The 22,080-nt window shown below is 37.0% G+C and overlaps 2 protein-coding genes across 2 annotated transcripts; one reads left to right on the top strand and one right to left on the bottom strand.

Moving 5' to 3' along the window:
• Window positions 1-3,933: 3,933 nt before the first annotated feature.
• Window positions 3,934-5,146, bottom strand: LOC131016359 (protein ELC). Its single transcript, XM_057945054.1, has one exon. It carries the CDS (start codon window positions 5,032-5,034, stop codon window positions 4,066-4,068), a length of 969 nt encoding a protein of 322 aa, XP_057801037.1. The 5' UTR covers window positions 5,035-5,146; the 3' UTR covers window positions 3,934-4,065.
• A 3,944-nt stretch (window positions 5,147-9,090) lies between these two features.
• On the top strand, window positions 9,091-12,424 carry LOC131018938 (mitotic checkpoint serine/threonine-protein kinase BUB1-like). The gene is made up of 12 exons (XM_057947621.1): window positions 9,091-9,172; window positions 9,286-9,382; window positions 9,460-9,511; window positions 9,597-9,754; window positions 9,849-9,939; window positions 10,192-10,302; window positions 10,389-10,476; window positions 10,718-10,821; window positions 10,911-10,982; window positions 11,061-11,147; window positions 11,227-11,384; window positions 12,120-12,424. The coding sequence occupies exons 1-12, from the start codon at window positions 9,091-9,093 to the stop codon at window positions 12,196-12,198; spliced, it is 1,179 nt and encodes a 392-aa protein (XP_057803604.1). The 3' UTR covers window positions 12,199-12,424.
• The last annotated feature ends 9,656 nt before the right edge of the window (window positions 12,425-22,080 follow it).

Here is a 22,080-nt window from a genome sequence, read left to right as displayed (position 1 = left end):
TTATGCACCTTTGTTTTCTTATAAATAAATACATCAACTTGTTCATTAAAATTTTCGATTTGGCGGATAAAAAAAAAACATTTTCGATTTAGTAGATTATTCACATCATATTACTATTTATTTATTTATCTGTTTTGAGGGAATTATTATTATTATTATTATTATTATTATTTATTTATTTTTATTTTTTTTTGGCTGGAGGATGTTTTCGAAGGATGAATATATTATTATTTAATTTAGATTAATATTTACACATAAAAAATTATCATGCCAAGATCCATTAGTGTGTACTTAAAAAGACTATCTTTTCATTAAAATTATTCTTTCATATGGAAAAGTTTCCTTCGTCAAACAGCATTTATATTTGGATTTAAGTCTAAAATGTAGATTTGGCAAGTTTGTAATCCGCTCATAATTTAATTTGGGGCAAATCGCATTTAGTGCTATTAATTATACCTTCTAAAAAAAAGTAACAGTTTCCATTGAAAAAAAAAATTAACAACAATCTATCTATTATCCATTAATTATATATAACAAAACATATAAAAAAAATATCATAATAATTCACATAGGCATATTAAAAGCATCATAATAATTCTCAATCTATGTGACATTTTCTTCCTCCCTTATTCTTGTTTAGCTTAAATCTTTGTTACCATATTAAAATTTTACTAAATTTCATCAACTGAGAACCTAAATAAAATGTCACTCATCATCATTCATTCTTATATTGGTATTTTATTAAACTTTACCAATTAATTATCATCACTTTTTCTATTTTTTCTAATTTGTGGAATCTTTTATCCACTCACCAAATACGCAACTAACTTTTCTTAAAATCTATGTAGACTCTGCTCAAGAAGATGTTTTATAGACAAATGAAGTATAATACTTCCTCCGTCCCATGAAGCATGACCCAGTTCTTTTCGGCACGAAAATTAATAAATTGATATTTTGTATGTTAAATGTGGTAGGTGAAAAAGTGAAAATGTAAATAAAGGGTAAATTTTTTGCTATTTTTAAAAATAGGTCAAGCTTCGTGGAACAACCCAAAAAATAAATTGGGTCATATTTCGTGGAACGGATGGAGTATTATAGTATCATTGTTAATCTCAAGGATTGCAGGATAATAGTTTTAATAAACTATTGAGACGGTATATATTCTTAGAAATAATATATTGGAGAGTCGGAGACACGACAAGTCCACAACAATTCACAATGCTATATGGCATTTTTTTTCATTCTCTATTCTTATATATTTTAAATGCTCATTATCATACTGAATTTTTATTAAATTTCACAATCGAGAACCTAAATAAAAGGATACTTAGATGCATTTGAAATAAAAATGTTCTTTAATTATATTTGACCAAATAATATATTTTAAAATAAATAGTAAAGTTTAAATTTTTATTGAGACAAAAGATAAATATTTTAATATCGTACCTCATTCTCTATTCCTCTTAAACCCTCATTCCCACATCAAATTATAACATTCAACTTTGTTAATTTAATATTTGATTAAATGAAAGTAATCTATATATAGTTGTAATAAATATATGCCTATTATAATATTATAGTATTCCATTTTCATAGGGTTTTAAAATAACAGTTTTAATAAACTATTGAGGTAGTATATATTCTCAAAATATAGTATCTAATAATTCTATATATCAAAAATATATTGGTGGCACCAATATCTGATGGTCCCCAGCGAATAAGTACTAGTGTATGGGGGATACACTAGTTTCAAATTTTTCGTTTGCTTTTCAAAGTGTCGTGTTCTAAACAGGTTCAGCTGATAATAAATTAGCTAGTTTGATGCAGATCAGTTTAACCAATGTTAAACTGATTGATATCCAGATAAGCTTATTTTAACTGTGAGTACAGTTAGCGTTCCTATTAACTGCTCGTAAGCTGATCAGTTGGACAAATAATTGACTAGTGTGAAATGTGGTGGTTGGTTGCCCTCTTTACAAAATCTTTCTTGATTAACTTTTGAGCTTAGTCAGTCTTCAGTTTAAGATCAAAAGTTGAAAGTAGTTTTCTATGTTGATGCTGATGTAGTATATAACTTATTAGTATGCAGTTAAGATAAACAGATAGATAAGCATGAAATACTAAAAGGAAATACAGAAAGTAAGTACACAGTTGGTTCATAGTGGTTCCGAGCAATCTCGTACATCCACTTCCCTTTGTGACAGGGGATTCACTATCGTTTGAATTCCTTGTTTTTATGTTGTAAGTCAGGCTATCAGCTTAAGTCAGCTGGTACTTCACTTTGTATCACGGAAGTGACCCGTTGCAACTTATGTTGATTGCTACCGTTGGATACCTTTCATATTTCAATCAGTCTTACCACCTGCTGCTTATTCTCTGATTCTCGAATTTTAGTTCGTCTTACGACCTGCAGCTTACTCTCTGAACGACCTTCTGCTACTCTAACACTGATCTTAAGTTGGAGGCGTGGGGGAGTATAAAAGGGGTTTTTCAACTAATGAACACACTATTACAATAAGAACAATGAATATAACGTGTGCTCGATTCTAGGCTTGGGATACACGATTTGATGCCTAAAACTAAGGGAATGTATATACTCTTGATTTGGGAAGACTTAAAATTGTGATTATAGACAAGAGTTTGTTTATACTGTAGACTTCCTTCTTCAAAAATATGTTGTAATCTTGTGGATGAAAGCTTGAAGGCTTGATCATTTGAAGAATCAAATTGGCAACATTTCTGGTAGTTATTTCGTTGAATGCCTCAAGGTATTTATAGACGAGGGCTTGAATATTTTCGTTGGAGAGAACGTCTTCAAATCTTCGGTGTCTGGATTCTGCGTATCCGTACACTAACGATGTAGACGCATCTGCAAAATTCTTGTACTAGGATGTATTTTATTCTGGAAAAGCAAGATACTCATTTAATACCAAATTTGTAGCCTTTAATGCCTTCTTCACTTTATCACGCCTCGTAGTTAACTTCGTTTTCCCTTCTCTTGACTTTAGGACTTATGTGGTACTTCTGGATTTGTGGAGCCATGCCTTTAGTCGTGTGTGATCAGTTGGTCCCCTATCGGTTGATTTCCTACTACATTAAGAACTCTTCGGTTCTTCAACTGACCTTGTAGACTGTCCGGCTGATCCATCAGCTCACTTACGAAATATATATCATATAAATATAAAAAGCACACTTCCTAACATATGAGCTGCAATCTACAATATTATAGAGCTTTGACATGTCATAATTAATTAGTTTCAGGGTTTTGGGATCTAGTTAAAACATCATAATTTTTCTAACAATTTCACAATCCCACGTAGCATTTTATGCATTCTATATTATTATTTATCTTAAATCCACGTTCCCACTTTTGAAACCACATTTTCAATGTTTAATGATCTAAACACAATTAATTATCTTTCAAGCTCTAGACGATGATGCCCAAAAGTCCGATGATCAATAGCCAAGCTCCAAATAAAATGATGCTCAGAAGTTAGATTTGGTACTTCCAAATGACTCAATGTTTTCAATGTTTGATGGTCAAAAGGTCAGTTTTGATCTTTCGAGCTCCATATGATCATGCTAAAAAATCTCATATTCGAAGCCAGATGTAGTCTTTCAAACCTTAAATGAAATAATGGTCACAAGTCCTTTGCTTCAAAAGCAAATGTGGTTTTTTCGGGCTTTAGATAAGATGATTATGATGCCCAAAAGTTTGATGTGATCTTTCAAACTCTGAGATTATCAGAAGTCTCGCGCACAAAAGTTGTGATATTTCTAGATCGAAATGAGATGATGCTCAGAAGTAGGGATGACAATCCAACCCAAATTATAAATAATATTGGAGGATGATTAAATAATTCACTTAATTTTGGGCAATAAATAATCATTCAATTGAATTATTAGAATATATACAAATCGAATTCTTCATCATAGGCTGAATCATAGAAATCAAATACTTAATTAACTTAAATTTATTTTATCAATTATACCTTATCACTCAAATCAAAGAACTCCATAATACATAATTAATCTAAGTTTAACACATGTGCTAAAAAAAGGGTGTTAGAATTGGAAAGTAGTTGAAATCATGTTGATCTTAGCTCTAATGAAAAACTGGTCTCTGGCCAACACTCTCACCTGCTTGATATAAACATGAAAACCCACAACACCTGCTCCAACCGCTTCCTCCAATTTATACAACAAATCCTCCGCCGCCCGATCCGCCGCCAATAGATCCATGGCCGTCTCACTCCACGCATCCACCCCTTCAAACGCATCGTCAATGGCGGCGCAGCCCGCGTACACTTTGAGCCAGTTTTGCAATCTGTCTGCTTCTTCGCTCATCTTATCCGATCTCCACTTGAGCCCTCTCCGCTCCCCCTCCAGCTGCCTCACCGCGATCGCCAGGGCCTCGCTCCTCTCCTTCAGCGCAGCCTGCACCGCCGCCAGATCCTCTATCTCCCGCCGCGCCTCCGTCGCCATAGCCGCGGCGTCGGAGTAGACCGAGCACGCCAGCCTGTCCGTCGCCTCCATCCTGGACGCGAGGGACGGGTGGTGGGCCCAGCTGTCAGAGCCACCCGTGTGGCAAAACGGGTGGCTGTGACAGAAGAGCCTGACGAGATTGTGGGCCAGGCCCGAGAGGGTGGACCTGGCGAAGTGCCAGCTGGCGATGTAGGCGGAGGCGGCGGCGCCGGAGGCGGGGTCGGCGAAGGGGTAGTGGTCGTGGATGGGGTGGGGGGCGGCGTTTACGTAGACGATCGGCGGCACGTGAGGGTAAAGCTCGTGCACCCAAATGGTGAGGGGCACGGGCGGGGAGACGGGGAGGTCGCCGGAGGCGAGGAGGAGCTTGACGTCGGTGCCGTCGTTGTGGGTGAAGACGGCGACGGAGGGTTTGAGTGAAGGGAAGTCGTGGAGGAGGGAGATGAGGTGTTGCCGGATGATCCATTTCTGATCCGGGTCGGAGTAGGATAGGGCCAACGGGTCGGAGCAGAAGAGGGCGTCTTCGATGAATCTTGTTGATGAATTTCTCATGTGATTAGATATATGGATATTGTGAAAGATTTGGAGACTGACTAATATAGATATGTGGGATTGGCATGCAACAAATGGTTGCTTTCGTGCTAATTATTTATAAAGACGACTCAAACTAGTATGGAGTCTTTCTTTATGTATATATATCCATACATGATTTATATGTTTATATAACAATTCAAGCTCATATTTAAGATATCATATAATTTTACGATAAACATTTTCATTGTATATTATTTTATCGGGCCCTAAATAGTGTTTTTTTCTATATAGTTCTCTAAATTAAGATGTAAACGCTATTTAATGTTCTCTTGGTACTAAAAATTAATGCTATTAGTCTAGTTATAGTCGCAACCAGGGGGCTTAGCCCACTGGCCACCGGGTCCTCACTTAAGTGAAGTGACCCGGGTTCGATCCCTCTTGGGAGCGAATTGGAGATTGGAGATATAAGGTGGATTTGGTGAATGGAGAGATAAGGTGGTTCTTGGAGTGGATGGGGAACTAATTACTAACATCTAACATGACTTTGACCGATCAAAAAAAAAAAAAAAAAAAAAAACTAGTTATAGTCGCCTCAGAGAAAAAAAAAAGTGTAATTATAGTAACTGTTGTATTCGTTTTAGAGGTGTAATTATTCGTTATAAATTATAGTGTTGTATTTCTTATTTCACTTCATAAATAGACATCATAATTCCCTCCCCAACTCGCCCAAGTCAAAAAAAATAAACATCATATTCAGAATTATGATTAAATTAATGTGCAGGTGACGTTTGCGTAAAATACAACCATACTTTACAATAAATGATTAAAATGAGTGGTGTTGACAATATATGAATTAAAGGAAGTTTACAAGAAGTTTTCTTACAATAACTAATTAATTAATTAATTAATTAGTCAACTTGACTCAACAACAGCATTACCATGTGAATTACGTTAGTCGGATAAGTTCGAGGAATTATACTTGAGATATAAATAAGAGCTTATATATCAGAAAAATCATTTTGATAGGCAAAAATAAGAAATAGTATTAATTAGGATTAAAAAAAAAGAAGAAGATCAAAGTAGTCATTTTTGTGTTTAAGTAATATATACTATAACTCTTATTCATGATCAATATTTGGGCTGTGTCTAAAATTGCGACCAATTCACGAGCAATATGGTGTAAATTCGTGAATTATGCTGTTAAATAGGTTATTTCACAAGTTACGTAACTCATAAAATAAATGTACTTTTTGAGTATATACCTATTTTTTAAAAGAGCCGATCTTGAGTATGTTGGAACTTAGCACAACAAAACACACCAATCGAAACCAGCAAGAAAACCAGAGATAATGATCCAACTCTTGTTGAAACGCAACTAAGAATTCAAAGAACAGAAAGAACCGAAGAAAACAACTCAAAGATTTACGTGGTTCAGCCTTTAATGGCTTACATCCACGGAGGGTTAACAGCTTCTGTATTATTAGAATTTCACTCAGCAAAGTACAATCTCGATGAGATCAAATACAAGAGCAGAAAACTAAGAACAAATCTAGCTCTCAACAACTTCCTCTCTCAATGCATTTTCTCTCTCGTTTTTCTGTACAAGAATGAATCTCTCTTTTTCTTATAACTGCTCAAAACTCGAGCTTAAATGTCACTCTCAGCCACTAATCTCAGCCGTTGGATGATGAGATTAAACTGAGATCAGAATCATTTGCTAAACCGCAAGTAGCAGCAATGAAACAGTGAATAATAGAATCAGCATATATGTTATCTAATTTGCACTTTAGTCCCTCCTTTATTGCTAAGTAGTCCCCCTAAAACCTCCACTTTGCAGTCACATCTCACAATCTCCACCTTGACTGCAAAGTTTGAATAACACAGAAGTTCCTACTTCCCCTCAATCATGCCCCACTACAGGGCTTCCTCCATATCTATTTGCTTGACACACTACTACAAAAGTTTACATACATAACAGTACATAGATAACGGTTTTTTTCAAAAACCGTTATGTATGAGCGCACTTTTAGGAATAGATAACGGTTTTTCGAAAATCCGTTATCTATGTACTGTTGTCTAAATGCATAGATAACGGTTTGAACAAATGCGTTATATATGTTTTTGCGTTATCTATTAGTTGCATACATAACGGTATTACAAAACCGTTACGCTACCGTTATCTATGACCATCTTTTATAACAGTTATTTATAACGCTAAAGAACCGTTATGTATAAGAGTCATTTACAACGGTTTTTGAACCGTTATGTATGAGCGTCTCTAAAAACTGTTATGTATAATTTTTTTATTAATTTTTTTAAAATAATATTAATATTATATTATATTATATTAAAAAATAACAAATTAAGTGTTTATCCTAAAATCTGAATTTATTTCTAGTTATAGACTTTGAAAAATAATAAAATCTAAATACATTATTAGAAACCTAAATACCAAAAATTAAATAATAAAAGTGAAACAAAAGAAAAAAAAAAAGAAAAAAAAAAGAAAGAAAAAGATTTGACTTCATTTCTTCAACCCCTAAAATCCCTATTCGTTGCTCCCGCTCAATTTTCACGCTAACACCTCAAAATTTCCCCCAAATCGGACCTGGCCTCTTTCTCTCTTCACCATCGCCGTGCCCTGCCACCGCCGTCGCGACTCGCCGCCACGACCAGCGCCGCCCGGCACTCACTGCGCCCCCCATCTCGTCGTCCTCTGTTTGTTTACCCGTAGCAGCAGCTGCGGAGATATCTCTCCATCTCGAACCCGCGTCGCCTGCCACCGACCGTGTCGACTCGCTGTTGCCACGCCGGCCGTCTTCTCGCCGCCCCTTTTAACCCTAGGCGCCGCGATAAACCCCATTTTAGCTCGCAAATCCCTATCTGCTCTTCGCGCGCGTCAGCTCGTAAACCCTATTTTTTCCAATTCCTCATTTAATTTATGATTGTTTCTCTTTGTTGTCAACAATTCATGGAGCTTCACGCTGTGAATTCAGATTTCAATTAGAATGCAGAATTTATTGGACTCGAGAAGCCATTCATCGAGCATGCCGCTTTGTGGATGAGTATCTACTATTGAATACCTTTCTCGCTGGTTATAGCCTCACAATTGTAGATGTTGCAGTCTGGACTGCTCTTGCTGGTAAAATTTATGCAATTCTATTATTGAGCTTCTTTATATCGATGATCCTTGATGTGGTCTCGACTTTTTTTTTTTCCAAAGGACTTCTTTTCGTGAAAGAGATTACTCATGCTTTCAATGTGTATTATAGCTTGCCTTTGATTGCTATGTCTTTTCTATATAAATCATGGCACACAAGTGTTCTACTTCTCAGAGAATATATGTTATTGCTTGCGCCATCAAGAACTGTTGGAGATATGCAAGAAGTATGTGGATGTTCTGTTGAAATTCGACTTTACTAATGTTTTGAATGCTGATATGGTAATTAAAAGTAGAGATATGAATTTTAGGATTCACCTTCTTTAGGGTTAGTTCAAAGATGAATTATGCTTGAATTCTAAGGTGGCAACGGTGCTTCTTCTATGTTTTATTATATATCGATAACTTGAAATGAGAAATCTAATCGAAGTTTAGCTATTTAATAAGAAGATTAACAAATTTGATTTCCTGCATCGTCTTCTCTCTTGTAGCATCTTATGACTATCTGAAAAGAGTGAAGATGAGGAACTCTCGTGACAGTAAAATATTATTTGACTAATAGTGCAATGGCATATTAATTGGGCAGCGAGTTTCTTGAATGTTATTACTAGTTTCGAGCATGTCGGTGTATATGGAATCATAGGTATTGTAGCTCATATTATGACAATAGTGGGCTAAGGTTTTTCCCATATTCTGTGTGTATGCTATTTGTTCATCTATTTGAAAGAATTGAAGACAAGGTTTACCTTGAAGTCTGGTAGAGTAATGAATGAAGGCCCTCTTACTTTTCGGCTGTTGAAGTATTACATGAACTGAAACTTTTATTTCTGGTAGCAGGTAGATCAATTTACTTCCCTGGTGAATAAGGAATGAGTGTAGAGGGTGGTTGGCTGAAGACTTGAGTTACCTACGAAATGGTACAATGTTGGGTGGCTGATTTGAGCCCTTTGTGTACTATGGTATGGCTGGAGTATGGGGTAGCTCAGCTGGTGTCTGGTGAGGCAGAGCTACCGTGAAGAATATATGCAGCGAGGCAGACAAAATAATTCAGATTGGTAATTTGAAGCACCTCTTTCAAATGCTAATTAGTGTTTCTGATTTTGCTGCAGGTTATTTCGGAGAAGAACAGGAAAGAGATCTCCAAGTACAGGCTATTTTGGACAAGCAAAGCTATAGTGGTTATGGAAACGAGTGGTGCTGGAAAATGTGAGTTTTCTACTTGATGTACGGCCATCTGGTTTGTTAAGTTGCGTAAGTTGTAGTTGTGAAGTAGTTGAATGTAGGTTCTTTCTGATTTTATGGATTATGTTCGTGATCTGCTGCAACAAAAATGCAGTTGGATTAATATGCTAGTTTCTGATATAAAAAAAACATGTCTCTCCGTTTTGGGAAAATTCATATTCTTTTGTATACTTTCTAGATGGATGGTAGCTCAGATTATGAAAGAGTTTTTAAGGAAATAGAGGAGCACAGGATTTGCATACGCAAAGCGCTGCTTTATGAATCATTTGCTTTGTTTCTGGAAGTAAAAGGCAGACTGATAGATGCTTGTATGATTTATCATCTTGGCATCTCAAGGTTTATTAACTTCTCATTGGCATTATAGTTTTATATAAATCAGTAAGTTTGTGTTTTGATATTCCACCATAACAAAGGTGTTCTTGCGTATCAGAAATGCTGAGCCACTGGGGAGACTAAAAAAAGCTCAGGTTCTATTTCTCGAGAGAATGTCTGAAAGAGTAACTAATGGATCATTTCAAAAGGTATAACTGAATTCATTCATCCTAACCTGTTCAGAGTTCAGACAATATACTAGAGTAGAGACTATAGAGGAAAGGGAATTACCTTTTCTGAACAACAGATTTTTTTCAGTGTTTGGTATTGGTGCTTGCAAGTGAGTCAGTAGATTAATTTACTAATTTTATTGATTTATATGATTACTAGAGAATAATGTTTGTTATAAAGAATATTCTGAAAATATCAACATAACCCAGGTTCTTTCCACCTTTGAACAGATGAAAAATGACATTTCTGTAGAGGACGGAGAGAATTTTATTAATCCATGGTCTGTCTCAACCCTCAAAAATCTACTGCAAAAGATGAATTCTAAAGTTGTGGAATATGAGGTGAGGTCCTTCCTCTATGAACGTATATAAAATTCCTGTGTAAATATTTTCTAAGGTATCTAAAGAAAATTGCATATTTTCTGAAGGGATACCATTCAAGTAATAAAGCATATCCTGGAAAAGTGGCGTTATCCTCCTTGCAGAAATCAGCTAAAAATAAAGACATCACTATAGGTAAGCATGTTTCAATAATATGCATAATTGACATAAGCATCCATTTACTATTCTTAAACGTTAGCTGTATATGCTAGAATTGGAGCATGTAGAATAACACTGAATGGCCTGCCTTGTTGTTGGTTATATAATGTGCATGCTTGGTTCCATTAAGGGTTGTACTAGAACTATTAGATGCATGTCTAAATGATATTCCTTCCGCTTTTGACTTCAGTTTGGTTTTGATTCGTCATGCCTGAAGGTAGAGAGAATTATCAGATCAGAGGTCGTGCAGGTCAGGGTGGGTTTGCTCAGGTGTTCAAAGCATATGTTGACGGCCAACCTGATGATGTCGTTGCCCGTAAGGTAATTATATCTTTTCATTCCAGCTTTCAATGTGGATTTCAATCTAGGGAGATCCTTGCATGTTTTCTGAAGCTTACAATTTCTGACAGATTCAAAAGCCTCCATTTCCTTGGGAGTTTTATATGTACCGCCAACTCGACATTAGGATTCCTGAAAAAGAAGTACGTAATTCTAGTAACAACAATCAACAATAGCTATTAGTCATACCTCCCAGCTCATTTAAAGTCTTTGATTTTCAGAAGAGTTTTGGCTTTGCTCACAGATTGCACCTCTATTCTGACTACAGTGTCATAGTCTCTGATTATTTTGCTCATGGGACTCTACAGGTTGGCATGTACTTGCTTTCATTCTTTTAAAACTTTGAAATTTTTACCTAGTACTTAGTTCCTATTCAATGATCTGCAGGATGCCATGAACTGTAATGTGGTTACAAGTGGATCTATGGACGAAGTATTATGTATCTATTACACCATTGAGATGCTTCAAATCCTAGAGACTCTGCATGGTGCTGCAATGATCCATGGCGACTTCAAACCCGATAATTTGCTCATACGATATTCTAGGTAATTTTCACAGCAAACTGGAGTCTCAATCACTCATGCAATTAAAGAACTCCTTTGAATCATTACTTTCTTTTCCTCTGTTGGACATGTTCAATCATTTTATTGTTTTGTTGAAAAAGTTCTAAAATTACTACCTACTAGTTTTTATGGAAAAAGTAGGTAACATGTACAGTTAGTTACTGGTACCCTCACTTCAATAGTCTTCAAGCAAGTGTCTAGTCTAACTCTACAACTATGATAATATACAATGGCAGGGATGATCCAACAGAGAGTGATACTAGATCAATTGTAAATGATTTTCAAGACATATTAGGTATGTCAAATTTGAAGTTTGTTGAATGTGCGAGTGCTAGTTGTATCTCTTATTTTCAATGAACCTTGGGAGGTTCTTTGTGGAATAAGCACCTGTGGTTTGAGTTTTCTACTTGATGATTTTGGTGTTATTGTGGCTGTCCCATGAATATGATTTCTGTATTATTTGTGAGATAAAGTTTGGTTTATGCTCATGTTGTGGTTATGATTTCTGTATTACTGGTGAAGTTCTGAACTTCTGATATGTCTTGTTGGAGTCTCGACTTGGCATTGTTTTAGGCTGTTCGGTGCCTGCTGCATAGTTGTGTTTCATGCTTTGGTTTCATTATTATCTTGTGCATAATAATTTGTCCAGTAGCTTAGTGCAACTTAGACATTCCTGCTTTGGCTTCATTACCATCTTTCGCCATGTGCCGAGTGCAGGTTGACAGCATACTTGGCGCCCGTGGCGATGCTTTTGAGCATGAGGCAACTAGAAGAATGCGTAATGAATTTATGGTAGCTTGGGATGGCTTGAGGTCAAAAGACAACCGGAGAATCATAGCAGGTTGATTAACTAGTTCTTGAGGACTTGGTGCTAGAAACATTGTATGATAGATTTTTGTTTTAGCTATAAGGTAGTTGGTATTTTCAATTTTGAATCGGAATATGCAATGATGATGTATACTTGATATTTGGTTCATTTGTATAATAATGTATGAATATTTTGGATGATATATAATATTGTTATTGTTGATTTTATCATTTTGTCGTTTTATAAAAATTGCAAAATTTAAAAATATACTACAATTATAAAAAGTGCAAAAAACTGTTATAAAAGGTGTAAAAAATCGTTATGTATTCTAATCAAAGATAACGGTTAAAATCGTTATAAAAATTGCAAAAATCGTTATAAAAAGTGCAAAAAATCGTTATAAAAAGTGCAAAAAACCGTTATGTATTCTATCAATGATAACGGTTAAAACCGTTATAAAAAGTGCAAAAAACTGTTAACTATGATAAAAAAAAATAAAAAAAATTAATACATAACGGAAAAATCTTAATACATAACGGTGAAAAACCGTTATGTATTCTATCAAAGATAACGGTTAAAACCGTTATAAAAAGTGCAAAAAACTGTTAACTATGATAAAAAAAATAAAAAAAAAATTAATAGATAACGGAAAAATCTTAATACATAACGGTGAAAAACCGTTATGTATAACCTTTATAGATAACGGTTGCGTACTGTTATGTATGACGCATCGTACCGTTATCTATGCTACTATACATAACGGTTTTGAAACCGTTGTGTATGACGTATAGAATAGATAACACCACTATACACAACGGTTTTTTTTCTCATAGATAACGGATAAAATCCGTTATCTATGAGCGTTTTTCTAGTAGTGACACCAGTTTCACCAGCTCTATACAGTAGTTAAACTTGGTAGCGGGTAAAGCCTTTGTGAGCATGTCAGCAACATTCTCCAACGTTGAAACTTTTGCAATACTTACTACTTCTTTCTCCACCAAATCCCTTATGAAATGCATCCTAACATCAATGTGTTTGTTTCTTTCATGAAAGACTTTATGTTTGCACAAGTGGATTGCATTCTGGTTATCACATAGCACTGTCACAGATCTTTGATGAATGCCAAACTCCTCAATCATGCCTTTCAACTAGATTCCTTCTTTCACAGCCTTAGTGGCTGCCATGTATTCTGCCTCTGTGGTAGAGAGTGCCACCACATTATGTAGAGATGACTTCCAACTGATGGCTGAACCGAAAAGTGTGAAGACATATCCCGATTGAGACCTCCTGTTATCTAAGTTTGTTGCATAATTTGAGTCAACATATCCCATAAGTGGATCTCCATCAAAATCTGATAATCTTTCAAACTTTATACACCTATTACTCTCCCCTTTAAGATACCTTAGTATCCACTTCAATGCTTCCCAGTGACTTTTCCCAGGATTTGACATATATCTACTTGCTACACTAATAGAGTGAGACAAGTCAGGTCTTGTACACACCATATGGTACATGATACTGCCAACAATGCTAGCATATGGGATTCTGTCCATAGCTTTCTTCTTTTCATCTGTTGTAGGTTTCTGAGTTTCAGATAGTTTGAAATGTTGAGCTAATGGTGTTGACACTTCCTTTGATTTATCCATTTGAAACCTCTGCAGGACCTTTCTGATATAATCAGCTTGTCACAACAACACCAGACCTTTTCCAGAATTCTTGTGAATATCAATACCTAATATCCTTCTAGCACAGCCCAACTCTTTCATTTCAAATTTCTTTTTCAGACTTGCTTTCAACAAATCAATTTCTATCTTGCTCTTACTAGCAATTAGCATATCATCAACATAAATGAGCATATGAGCAATAGGTTTATCATCAACAACCTTCATATACACACAACTATCATGAGCAGACCTTGTGAAACCTATACTTAACATGTGTTCATCAAACTTTCTATACCATTGCCTACTAGATTGCTTTAATCCATAAAGACTTTTCTTAAGTAAGCATACTTTTCCCTCGCAACCAGGAACAACAAAACCTTCAGGCTGACACATGTAAATGGACTCTTCTAAATCACCATTTAGAAAAGCAGTTTTAACACCAAGTTGTTCCAAAATCATGTCATACTGAGCTACCATAGCAAGTAATATCCTAATAGAACAGTGGTTGACAACAGGAGAGAAAACTTCATTAAAGTCAACACCTTCTTTTTGTGTATACCTCTTTGCAACAAGTCTTGCTTTGAATCTAACTTGTTCTTTACCCTGCTCTGTTATTTAAATTTTTCTTTTGAATATCCATTTGCATCCAACTGATTTCTGGTTGTTGGGCTTATCCACAAGTACCCAAGTTCTGTTTCTCATGATAGAATCTATCTCTTCTTCCATGACTGTGATCCAATGTTGCTTATCTGAACTCCCCATGGCTTCTGCATAGCTCCTTGGTTCACAATACTCTATTTCATCTGCTAGACTGAGAGCATGAGCAATTTGGTCCGCCTCTCCATATATCACAGGAGCAACAGTGGTTCTCCTTACTCTATCTCTTGTGAGCCAATAACTCCCTTGATTATCCTGGTTTGTATCTTCATTTTCCTCAGTTTTAGAAGCTGAAGATTAGGGTTGTAAATGAATCGAATAATTTTGCTCGATTCGAGATTCGATTCGAAATTGCCTGATTCGTATTCGAAATTATTCGATTCGTATTCGATAATAAATATTCGATTCGATTCGATTATTATTCAAATACTTAAATGAAATATTGATATTCGATTCGATATTCGTAGTTATTCGATTCGAAATATATATATATATATATATATATATATATATATATATATATATATAATTTTTTATTTTAAATTATTGAATATACTAAAAAGTAAAACCTAAACCTAATTCACTAAAAGTTATTCCTCAAATCAGCGCCTCCTCCTCAACCTCATTCCTCAAATCAGCGCCGCACAGCTCCCGCATGTACCTGAACCTCGTCGCCCCACCCCCGCCGCAGATCTGCGCCTGCACCGCGCCGCCTGCACCTGAACCGCGTTGCCTGCACCGGTCCGCTCGTCGCGCCTGCATCTGCACCGCGCTGCGTCGCCGCATGCCTCTGCATCGCCGCCTGCTCCAGAGATTGCACCGCGCCGCATCGCCGCCTGCATCTGCACCGGTCGCCGCACCTGCATCTGCATCGCCGCGCGGTCCGCGCCGCCCCACCCTTCCGGCCGCAGATCTGCTCGCCGCCTGCTCCAGAGCCTACACCGCGTCGCCGCGCCTGTTTACTTGCTGCCGTGCTTGAGTATCTCGCAGCCGAGGTATTGCTTCTATTTTCCTGCATTTTCAATTCTGGGTTCCGGTGTTGCTAGATTTCTGAATCTGATCTTGCACTTTAGTTGAACCTATCTTTGCTTTTCTGTTGGGACTTTTTCTGATTTTCTGTGAGAAATTGGCGTAGTGAATCGGGTATTTTTTTTAGTTTTGAGCGTTGATTGAGCTGGTTAGGGCTGACTACAGCAGTATCCTTTAAGCCGATTAGTGGCGTTTTTTATATTTAAGCATCTGAATTTCTTGTGTATTTTAAGCATCTGAATATCTGCATCTGAATTAATATATGCATCTGAATTTAAGCATCTGAATATCTGCACAGGATGAGTAGCTTGAGTTGTAATAAATTTCTTGTGATTTTATGTTTGTTTTGGCAGAATGCAGTTAATGGACAATTCAAATCTAATAGAAAATACTCCTCAAGTAGATGAGATTATGGTGGAAGTGAATGATGTGGAGAAAAAAGTTGTGGATTGAAGAGGTGTTTGCAAAAGAAGCTTCACGTTAAGTTACAAGCTTGAAGGAAGATTGAATGCTTGACATTTGTTCTAGTGTCATCTTATTTTGATGTATTTGAAACTTTTCATGATGTATGTTTCTACATGGATATCGTTTATTTTACAATATTTTGAATTTGTGGCTTATATATTATTTAACATTTTTTTTCACTTCAGATTTTCGAATCGAATAATATCGAATACAAGTCGAATACTCGAATCGAGTATTCGGTTCGACAATTTAAGGAACTATTATAAAACGAATCGAATACTCGAATCGAATCGAATAACTCGAAAATATCAACGAATCGAATAACGAATCAAATTTAATATTCGAACTCGAATCGAATCACGAATCGAATAATAGTTTCATTTCATGAATACGAATCGAATATGTTGATATTCGCTTCGATTCGATTCGATTACAACCCTACTGAAGATGCACTGTCTTCTTCATGAGAATCCTTTTGAAACTCCACCTGAACTCGAGTGTGCTCTTTACCTTGGTTCTGATTCTTCTCCTTAGACTGATCTGTGGTTTTTAGAAAAGGCATGATGTCTTATCTAAAGACCACATCCCTGCTAATCAACACCTTGTTGTAACCAGATTCATAACACCAGAGCTTGTATCCTTTGACACCTTTTGGGTATGCAATAAGTATGCATTTGAGTGCTCTAGGATCAAGCTTATCTTGCTTGATGTGAACATATGACATACAACCAAACACCCTTAAGTTGGAATGGTCTGCAGCTTTTCCAGTCCACAACTCCTCCGGTGTCTTGAACTTTCTTGCCTTTGTTGGACATCTGTTAATCAAATAACAGGCATTGGCCATAACATCTCCCCAAAACTTCTTTGAGAGGCCTGAGCTGTTGAGTAAACACATTGCTCTCTCCAACAAAGTCCTTTTCATTCTTTCAATGACACCATTTTGTTGTGGGTTGGCTGGGACTGTTCTATGCCTCTTAATCCCATTTTCTTTGCAGAAAGTGTTGAACTCTTCACATACAAACTCCAGCCCATTATCTGTCTTCAAGCATTTTACAATCAGATCATTTTCATTCTCTACAGCAATGCACCATTCTTTGAAGCTTTGGAATGCATCATTTTTGTTCTTCATGATGAACATCCATAATTTTCTTGAGTAGTTATCAATGATGCTCAGAAACCATCTTTCTTCTCCCATGTTGTCTACTCTTGATAGCCCCCACAAATCTGCATGAATGTATTCCAAAGGTTTAGTTGCACTGTAGTTGCTATTTCCATAAGGGAGTTTCTGACTTTCGCCCAAGATGCAATCATCACAGGTGCTTATTTTGATTGCAGAAGAGTTCTTCAATATTCCTTGTTTTTGAAGTTCTTGCAGAGACTTCTCTCTCACATGTCCTAGCCTCCTGTGCCACAAATCAGAGTCATCTTTTGTATTGACTTCTACATTTCCTATTATGGTTTTGGCATCAAGAAAATACAGCCATCTGCTCATCTTTCCTTTCATGACCACCTTATTGTTCAATCTTACTTCCAACAATCCATTTTCTGATTTTCACTGGCACCATTTTTCCTCAAGAGTCCCCAAAGAAATCAGATTTCTCTTTAGTGATGGAATGTACCTAACTTCTGTAAAGATTTTTGTTGATCCATCATGAACTCTAATTTTTATAGAGCCTATTCCCATCACCTTGTAGAGGTCATCATTACCCAGCATAACCGAGCCACTTTTCTTCATCTCCAATTCAAAAAACCAGTTCTTATGAGGACATATGTGGAAACTACATCCAGAGTCAAGCACCCATTCCTCTTCAATGTTAACAATCTGTAACATTTAGCAGTTGTGCATCATCGCAGCCCTCTGCTACATCAGCTGAGTCCTTTTTTGGCCCTCTTTGGTTTGTAACTTCTTCCACTCATAGCAATTTTTCTTGATATGGCCAGGCTTGTCACAGTGAAAACATTTTCTTGTTTCTTTGTTTCTATTTTTCTTCCCCTTTGCCTAACCAGGTTTCTTGTTTTCTGAATTGCCTTTCTTGAATTTAGGCTTCTGGTTTTGTGGTTTGCCTTTGATATTCAAACCCTCCGCCAATGGGTCACATCCACCATTTTCATGCGCCTTTTGCAACTCATTTGATTTCAACGCAGCTTGAACTTCATCTATTGATATAGATTTCTCCTTCCCAAGCAACATTACATCCTTTAAGTTTTCAAAGGATTTTGGCAATGCATTTAGGAGGATGATTGGCTTTTCATCAGTAATTTTTGCTAGATCATCTAGCAACTTATTGAACTCTTCAAGTTGGTCTGTCATTGGCTTTTCATCAGTAATCCTATAGGCATATAGGCACTGCTTCATGTATAGGCGGTTGGCTAAAGATTTAGCCATGTACAGATCCTCAAGCTTCTTCCATACATCTGCCGCATATTTACATTTAGCTACTTCGTGCAAAACTTTATCACCCAAGCATAGGATAATCCGCTGTGAGCCTTCTCCATCATTTCTTCCCTCTTTCCCTTGCCTTCTTTCTTCACCGGCTTATCACCTTTGACGGCATCGATCAAACCTTGTTGGGTTAAGATTGCTTCATCTTAATACGCCACAATCCGAAGTCGTTCTGCCCCGTGAACTTCTCGGTTTCAAAATTTGTTGTGGTCATCTTCTCCGATTAAGATCTGCAATTTCAGCAGTGTTGATCGTCGCGGATTTGATTCCCAAGGGACGGCACCACTTGTTGGAACTTAGCACAACAAAACACACCAATCGAAACCAGTAAGAAAACCAGATAATGATCCAACTCTTGTTGAAACGCAACCAAGAATTCAAAGAACAGAAAGAACCGAAGAAAATAACTCAAGGATTTACGTGGTTCAGCCTTTAATGGCTTACATCCACGGAGGGTTAACAGCTTCTGTATTATTAGGATTTCACTCAGCAAAGTACAATCTCGATGAGATCGAATACAATAGCAGAAAACTAAGAACAAATCTAGCTCTCAACAACTTCATCTCTCAATGCATTTTCTCTCTCGTTTTTCTGTATAAGAATGAATCTCTCTTTTTCTCATAACTGCTCAAAACTTGAGCTTAAATGTCACTCTCAACCACTAATCTCAGCCGTTGGATGATGAGATTAAACTTAGATCAAAATCATCTGCTAAACCGCAAGTAGCAGCAATGAAACAGTGAATAACAGAATCAACATATTTGTTATCTAATTTTCACTTTAGTCCCTCCTTTATTGCTAAGTAGTCCTCCTAAAACCTCCACTTTGCAGTCACATCTCACAGAGTACAATCGGTTATATTGTACAATCGAATTGCACCTTGATCCGCACTCTGATCCGAACCCGTATCCTGATTCGAATCGTGTAAATGACATTATTCGGTTATACAAATGACACTATAACATTGTAAATGACATTGTTCGATTATATAAATGACACTATTCAGTTATACAAATGGCATTGCTTATAATTGATAATATTCGGTTATACAAGTGACACATTAACATTTTGGCCCCGTTTGATAGTTTTGTTAGGATATGGCAAGATAATTTAAGTCAAGATAAATATCATAGATAATGAGTGATAGGTATTTTATATTTGTGTTTGATAGTTAAAATAGAATCCTTGATATAATTAATTTTTTTGTTTGATAGACAATATATAACTTAAGATTAAATTAACAAATTATTTCAAAAAAAATAAATAAGAAAATTACCCTTTTAACCGTAATATTAGAAATAATAATTAAAAAAAAAAAACAACTACCTATCGTTTCCTTTCCAACCCCCACCACTTTAATGAATGAGCATGTACCCCTCCTACCCCCCTCCCCCATCTTTTTCTTCTTCTTTTTCTCTGGCTCGCCCCCTCTCCCCCCCACCCCTTTGCCTCTTTTTTTTTGGAAAGTATCGGCCCATTTCTTCTCAAGCATACAAACGCGGACTTCCCCACCGCTCCCTACCCCCAACTCCACCCCACCCCACCCCACCCCACACCACATTTTTTCTTCTTCACAAGCTCACCCCCAACACCCACCCCTTTCTTCTTTTCAAGAATAGCATAAATTATTGTTGAAGTTTCCGTTGATTTCACTATCCCCAACGTTTCCGTCGACTCTGCCGTCCCAAATGCTCCGCCGCTCCCCAACACTCCATCGCCGCAGCTAGATCAATGTTAAATAGCTCGGCTTTGTTTTGTCGAAGGAAGCAGCGAAATAGGGCAGAATTTGCAGACCCTTCCGATTTTGAAGTAATTTCAGGGATAAAAATGTAAAATTCAAATCTAATCTCAATTACTGTGCAAATTGATATTATTCAACGGGGGGTGGGCATTGGTTGTATTTTCTCGGCCGCACAGTGATTTTTCAGCGGGCTTTGGTTTTGATGCAGGCCCTTATTATTATTTACAGTGCCTATCAAACCGAGGGTTAAGGCAAGAAATATAAGTTATCTCATCCAATATACCCTATCAAACACTCCCTTTAAAATGTCATAGTGTCATTTGTATAACTGAATAGTGTTATTTACAATGTTATAGTGTCATTTATACGAAGTGTTATTTGTATAACCGAATAGTGTCAATTATAGACAGTGTCATTTGTATAATTGAATAGTGTCAGTGTCATTTGTATAACCGAATAGTGTCAATTATAGACAGTGTCATATGTATAATTGAATAGTGTCAGTGTCATTTGTATAATCGAATAGTGTCATTTACACAATTTGGGTTAGGATGCGAGTTCGGATTGAGATGCGAGTCGAAGTGCAACCCGATTGTATGGTATAATCAGTTGTACCCAAGTTTTTGTGTTTCTAAATTGACAAAATCCAACTTGTGAAATCTTTTATCGTAAGAGTTGGGTGTTGTCAACTCATACAATGGTTCAAACATGCATTTATTTCACGATTAAAATTAAAGAACAAGTCGGTAAACATTTACTACAAGTCGAGGGAATCAATTACAAGTCACTTTCTGATATGCTATGACATTTGTGCTGCTGAAATAGAAATTTTATTAAAAAAGAAGAAGAAAACCTAAACCCATGAGTGCACAAGCGCAACTGAGGGCCGGGCCTCATTAAAACATCAACAAAGGAAAAAAAGAGTACTCGTCTAAAAATAAAAAAGAAAAACAGGCGGAGAGCGGGAAAGGCCCACCTCAGAGGTTCTGGCCTAACCATGACCCCTAGAAGGCCCGGCTCATCCAAACCAGAACCAAGGAAACAAGGAAACAACAAGAGCAAAACGAGAAAACCTAGGTGGGGGAAGCGAACAACAGTCCAACGGACTGACGGAGCAGGAAACACCACACCTCAGGAACCAAGTGAGGAAAAGGACCTCACGACAAGCGGGAACCAGCAACCACCTACAACAACAAAACACCGAAAGCAAACAGGAAGAAAACCAGAAAAGCACAAACAGGCACAACCAAGAGCAAACACCCAAAGCTGAGGAAAATGAACCCCACAAGCAAGCCCCAAAAGTTGGTTCCAAACCGCCGCCACACCAACTAAGACAGATCGCTGGTGACTACTCTCCCATTACCGCACCTTCCCATCCAGGTCTCACAAGATAAATACTGGTCTCGAGTGTGCGCCAAGCTAAGGCTTTGATGTGCAACAACAAACTGATACAACTGAAAACGTTCAGACCCAGTTCTCCGTTATGGGCGAGTTTCCTAATGCAAATGCCTTTACAATCAAACTCAAACCGAAGACCATGAAACACAACCATTTCAAACAAAAAGGGCAATCGTCACGGGACGAACACTTTCGGGGAAAACCGAAATATTCCTGTGAGGTTTCTCATGCTCATGATGATACTGGAACATCAGAGGAGCAGAGACCCAAAACCATCAAAACTTATCAGATCTCCAAAATTATATACCAGAGAAATATATTAGGCAATGCAATGGAAACACTCCCCATAACCTACCGGACAAATCACGCCAAACAATTGCTTACCAAGATGTTGCACCCAAAACATTAGACTCATAGCACAACCAGGGCAGCAAATACCAAGAGGGACACGGACCACAGGCCAAGCCAACCAG

Source organism: Salvia miltiorrhiza, chromosome 3, assembly GCF_028751815.1.
Source record: "Salvia miltiorrhiza cultivar Shanhuang (shh) chromosome 3, IMPLAD_Smil_shh, whole genome shotgun sequence".
Lineage (NCBI taxonomy): Eukaryota > Viridiplantae > Streptophyta > Magnoliopsida > Lamiales > Lamiaceae > Salvia > Salvia miltiorrhiza.
Note: the sequence above shows the minus strand (reverse complement) of the source record. Positions and strands in the feature narration are given on the sequence as shown.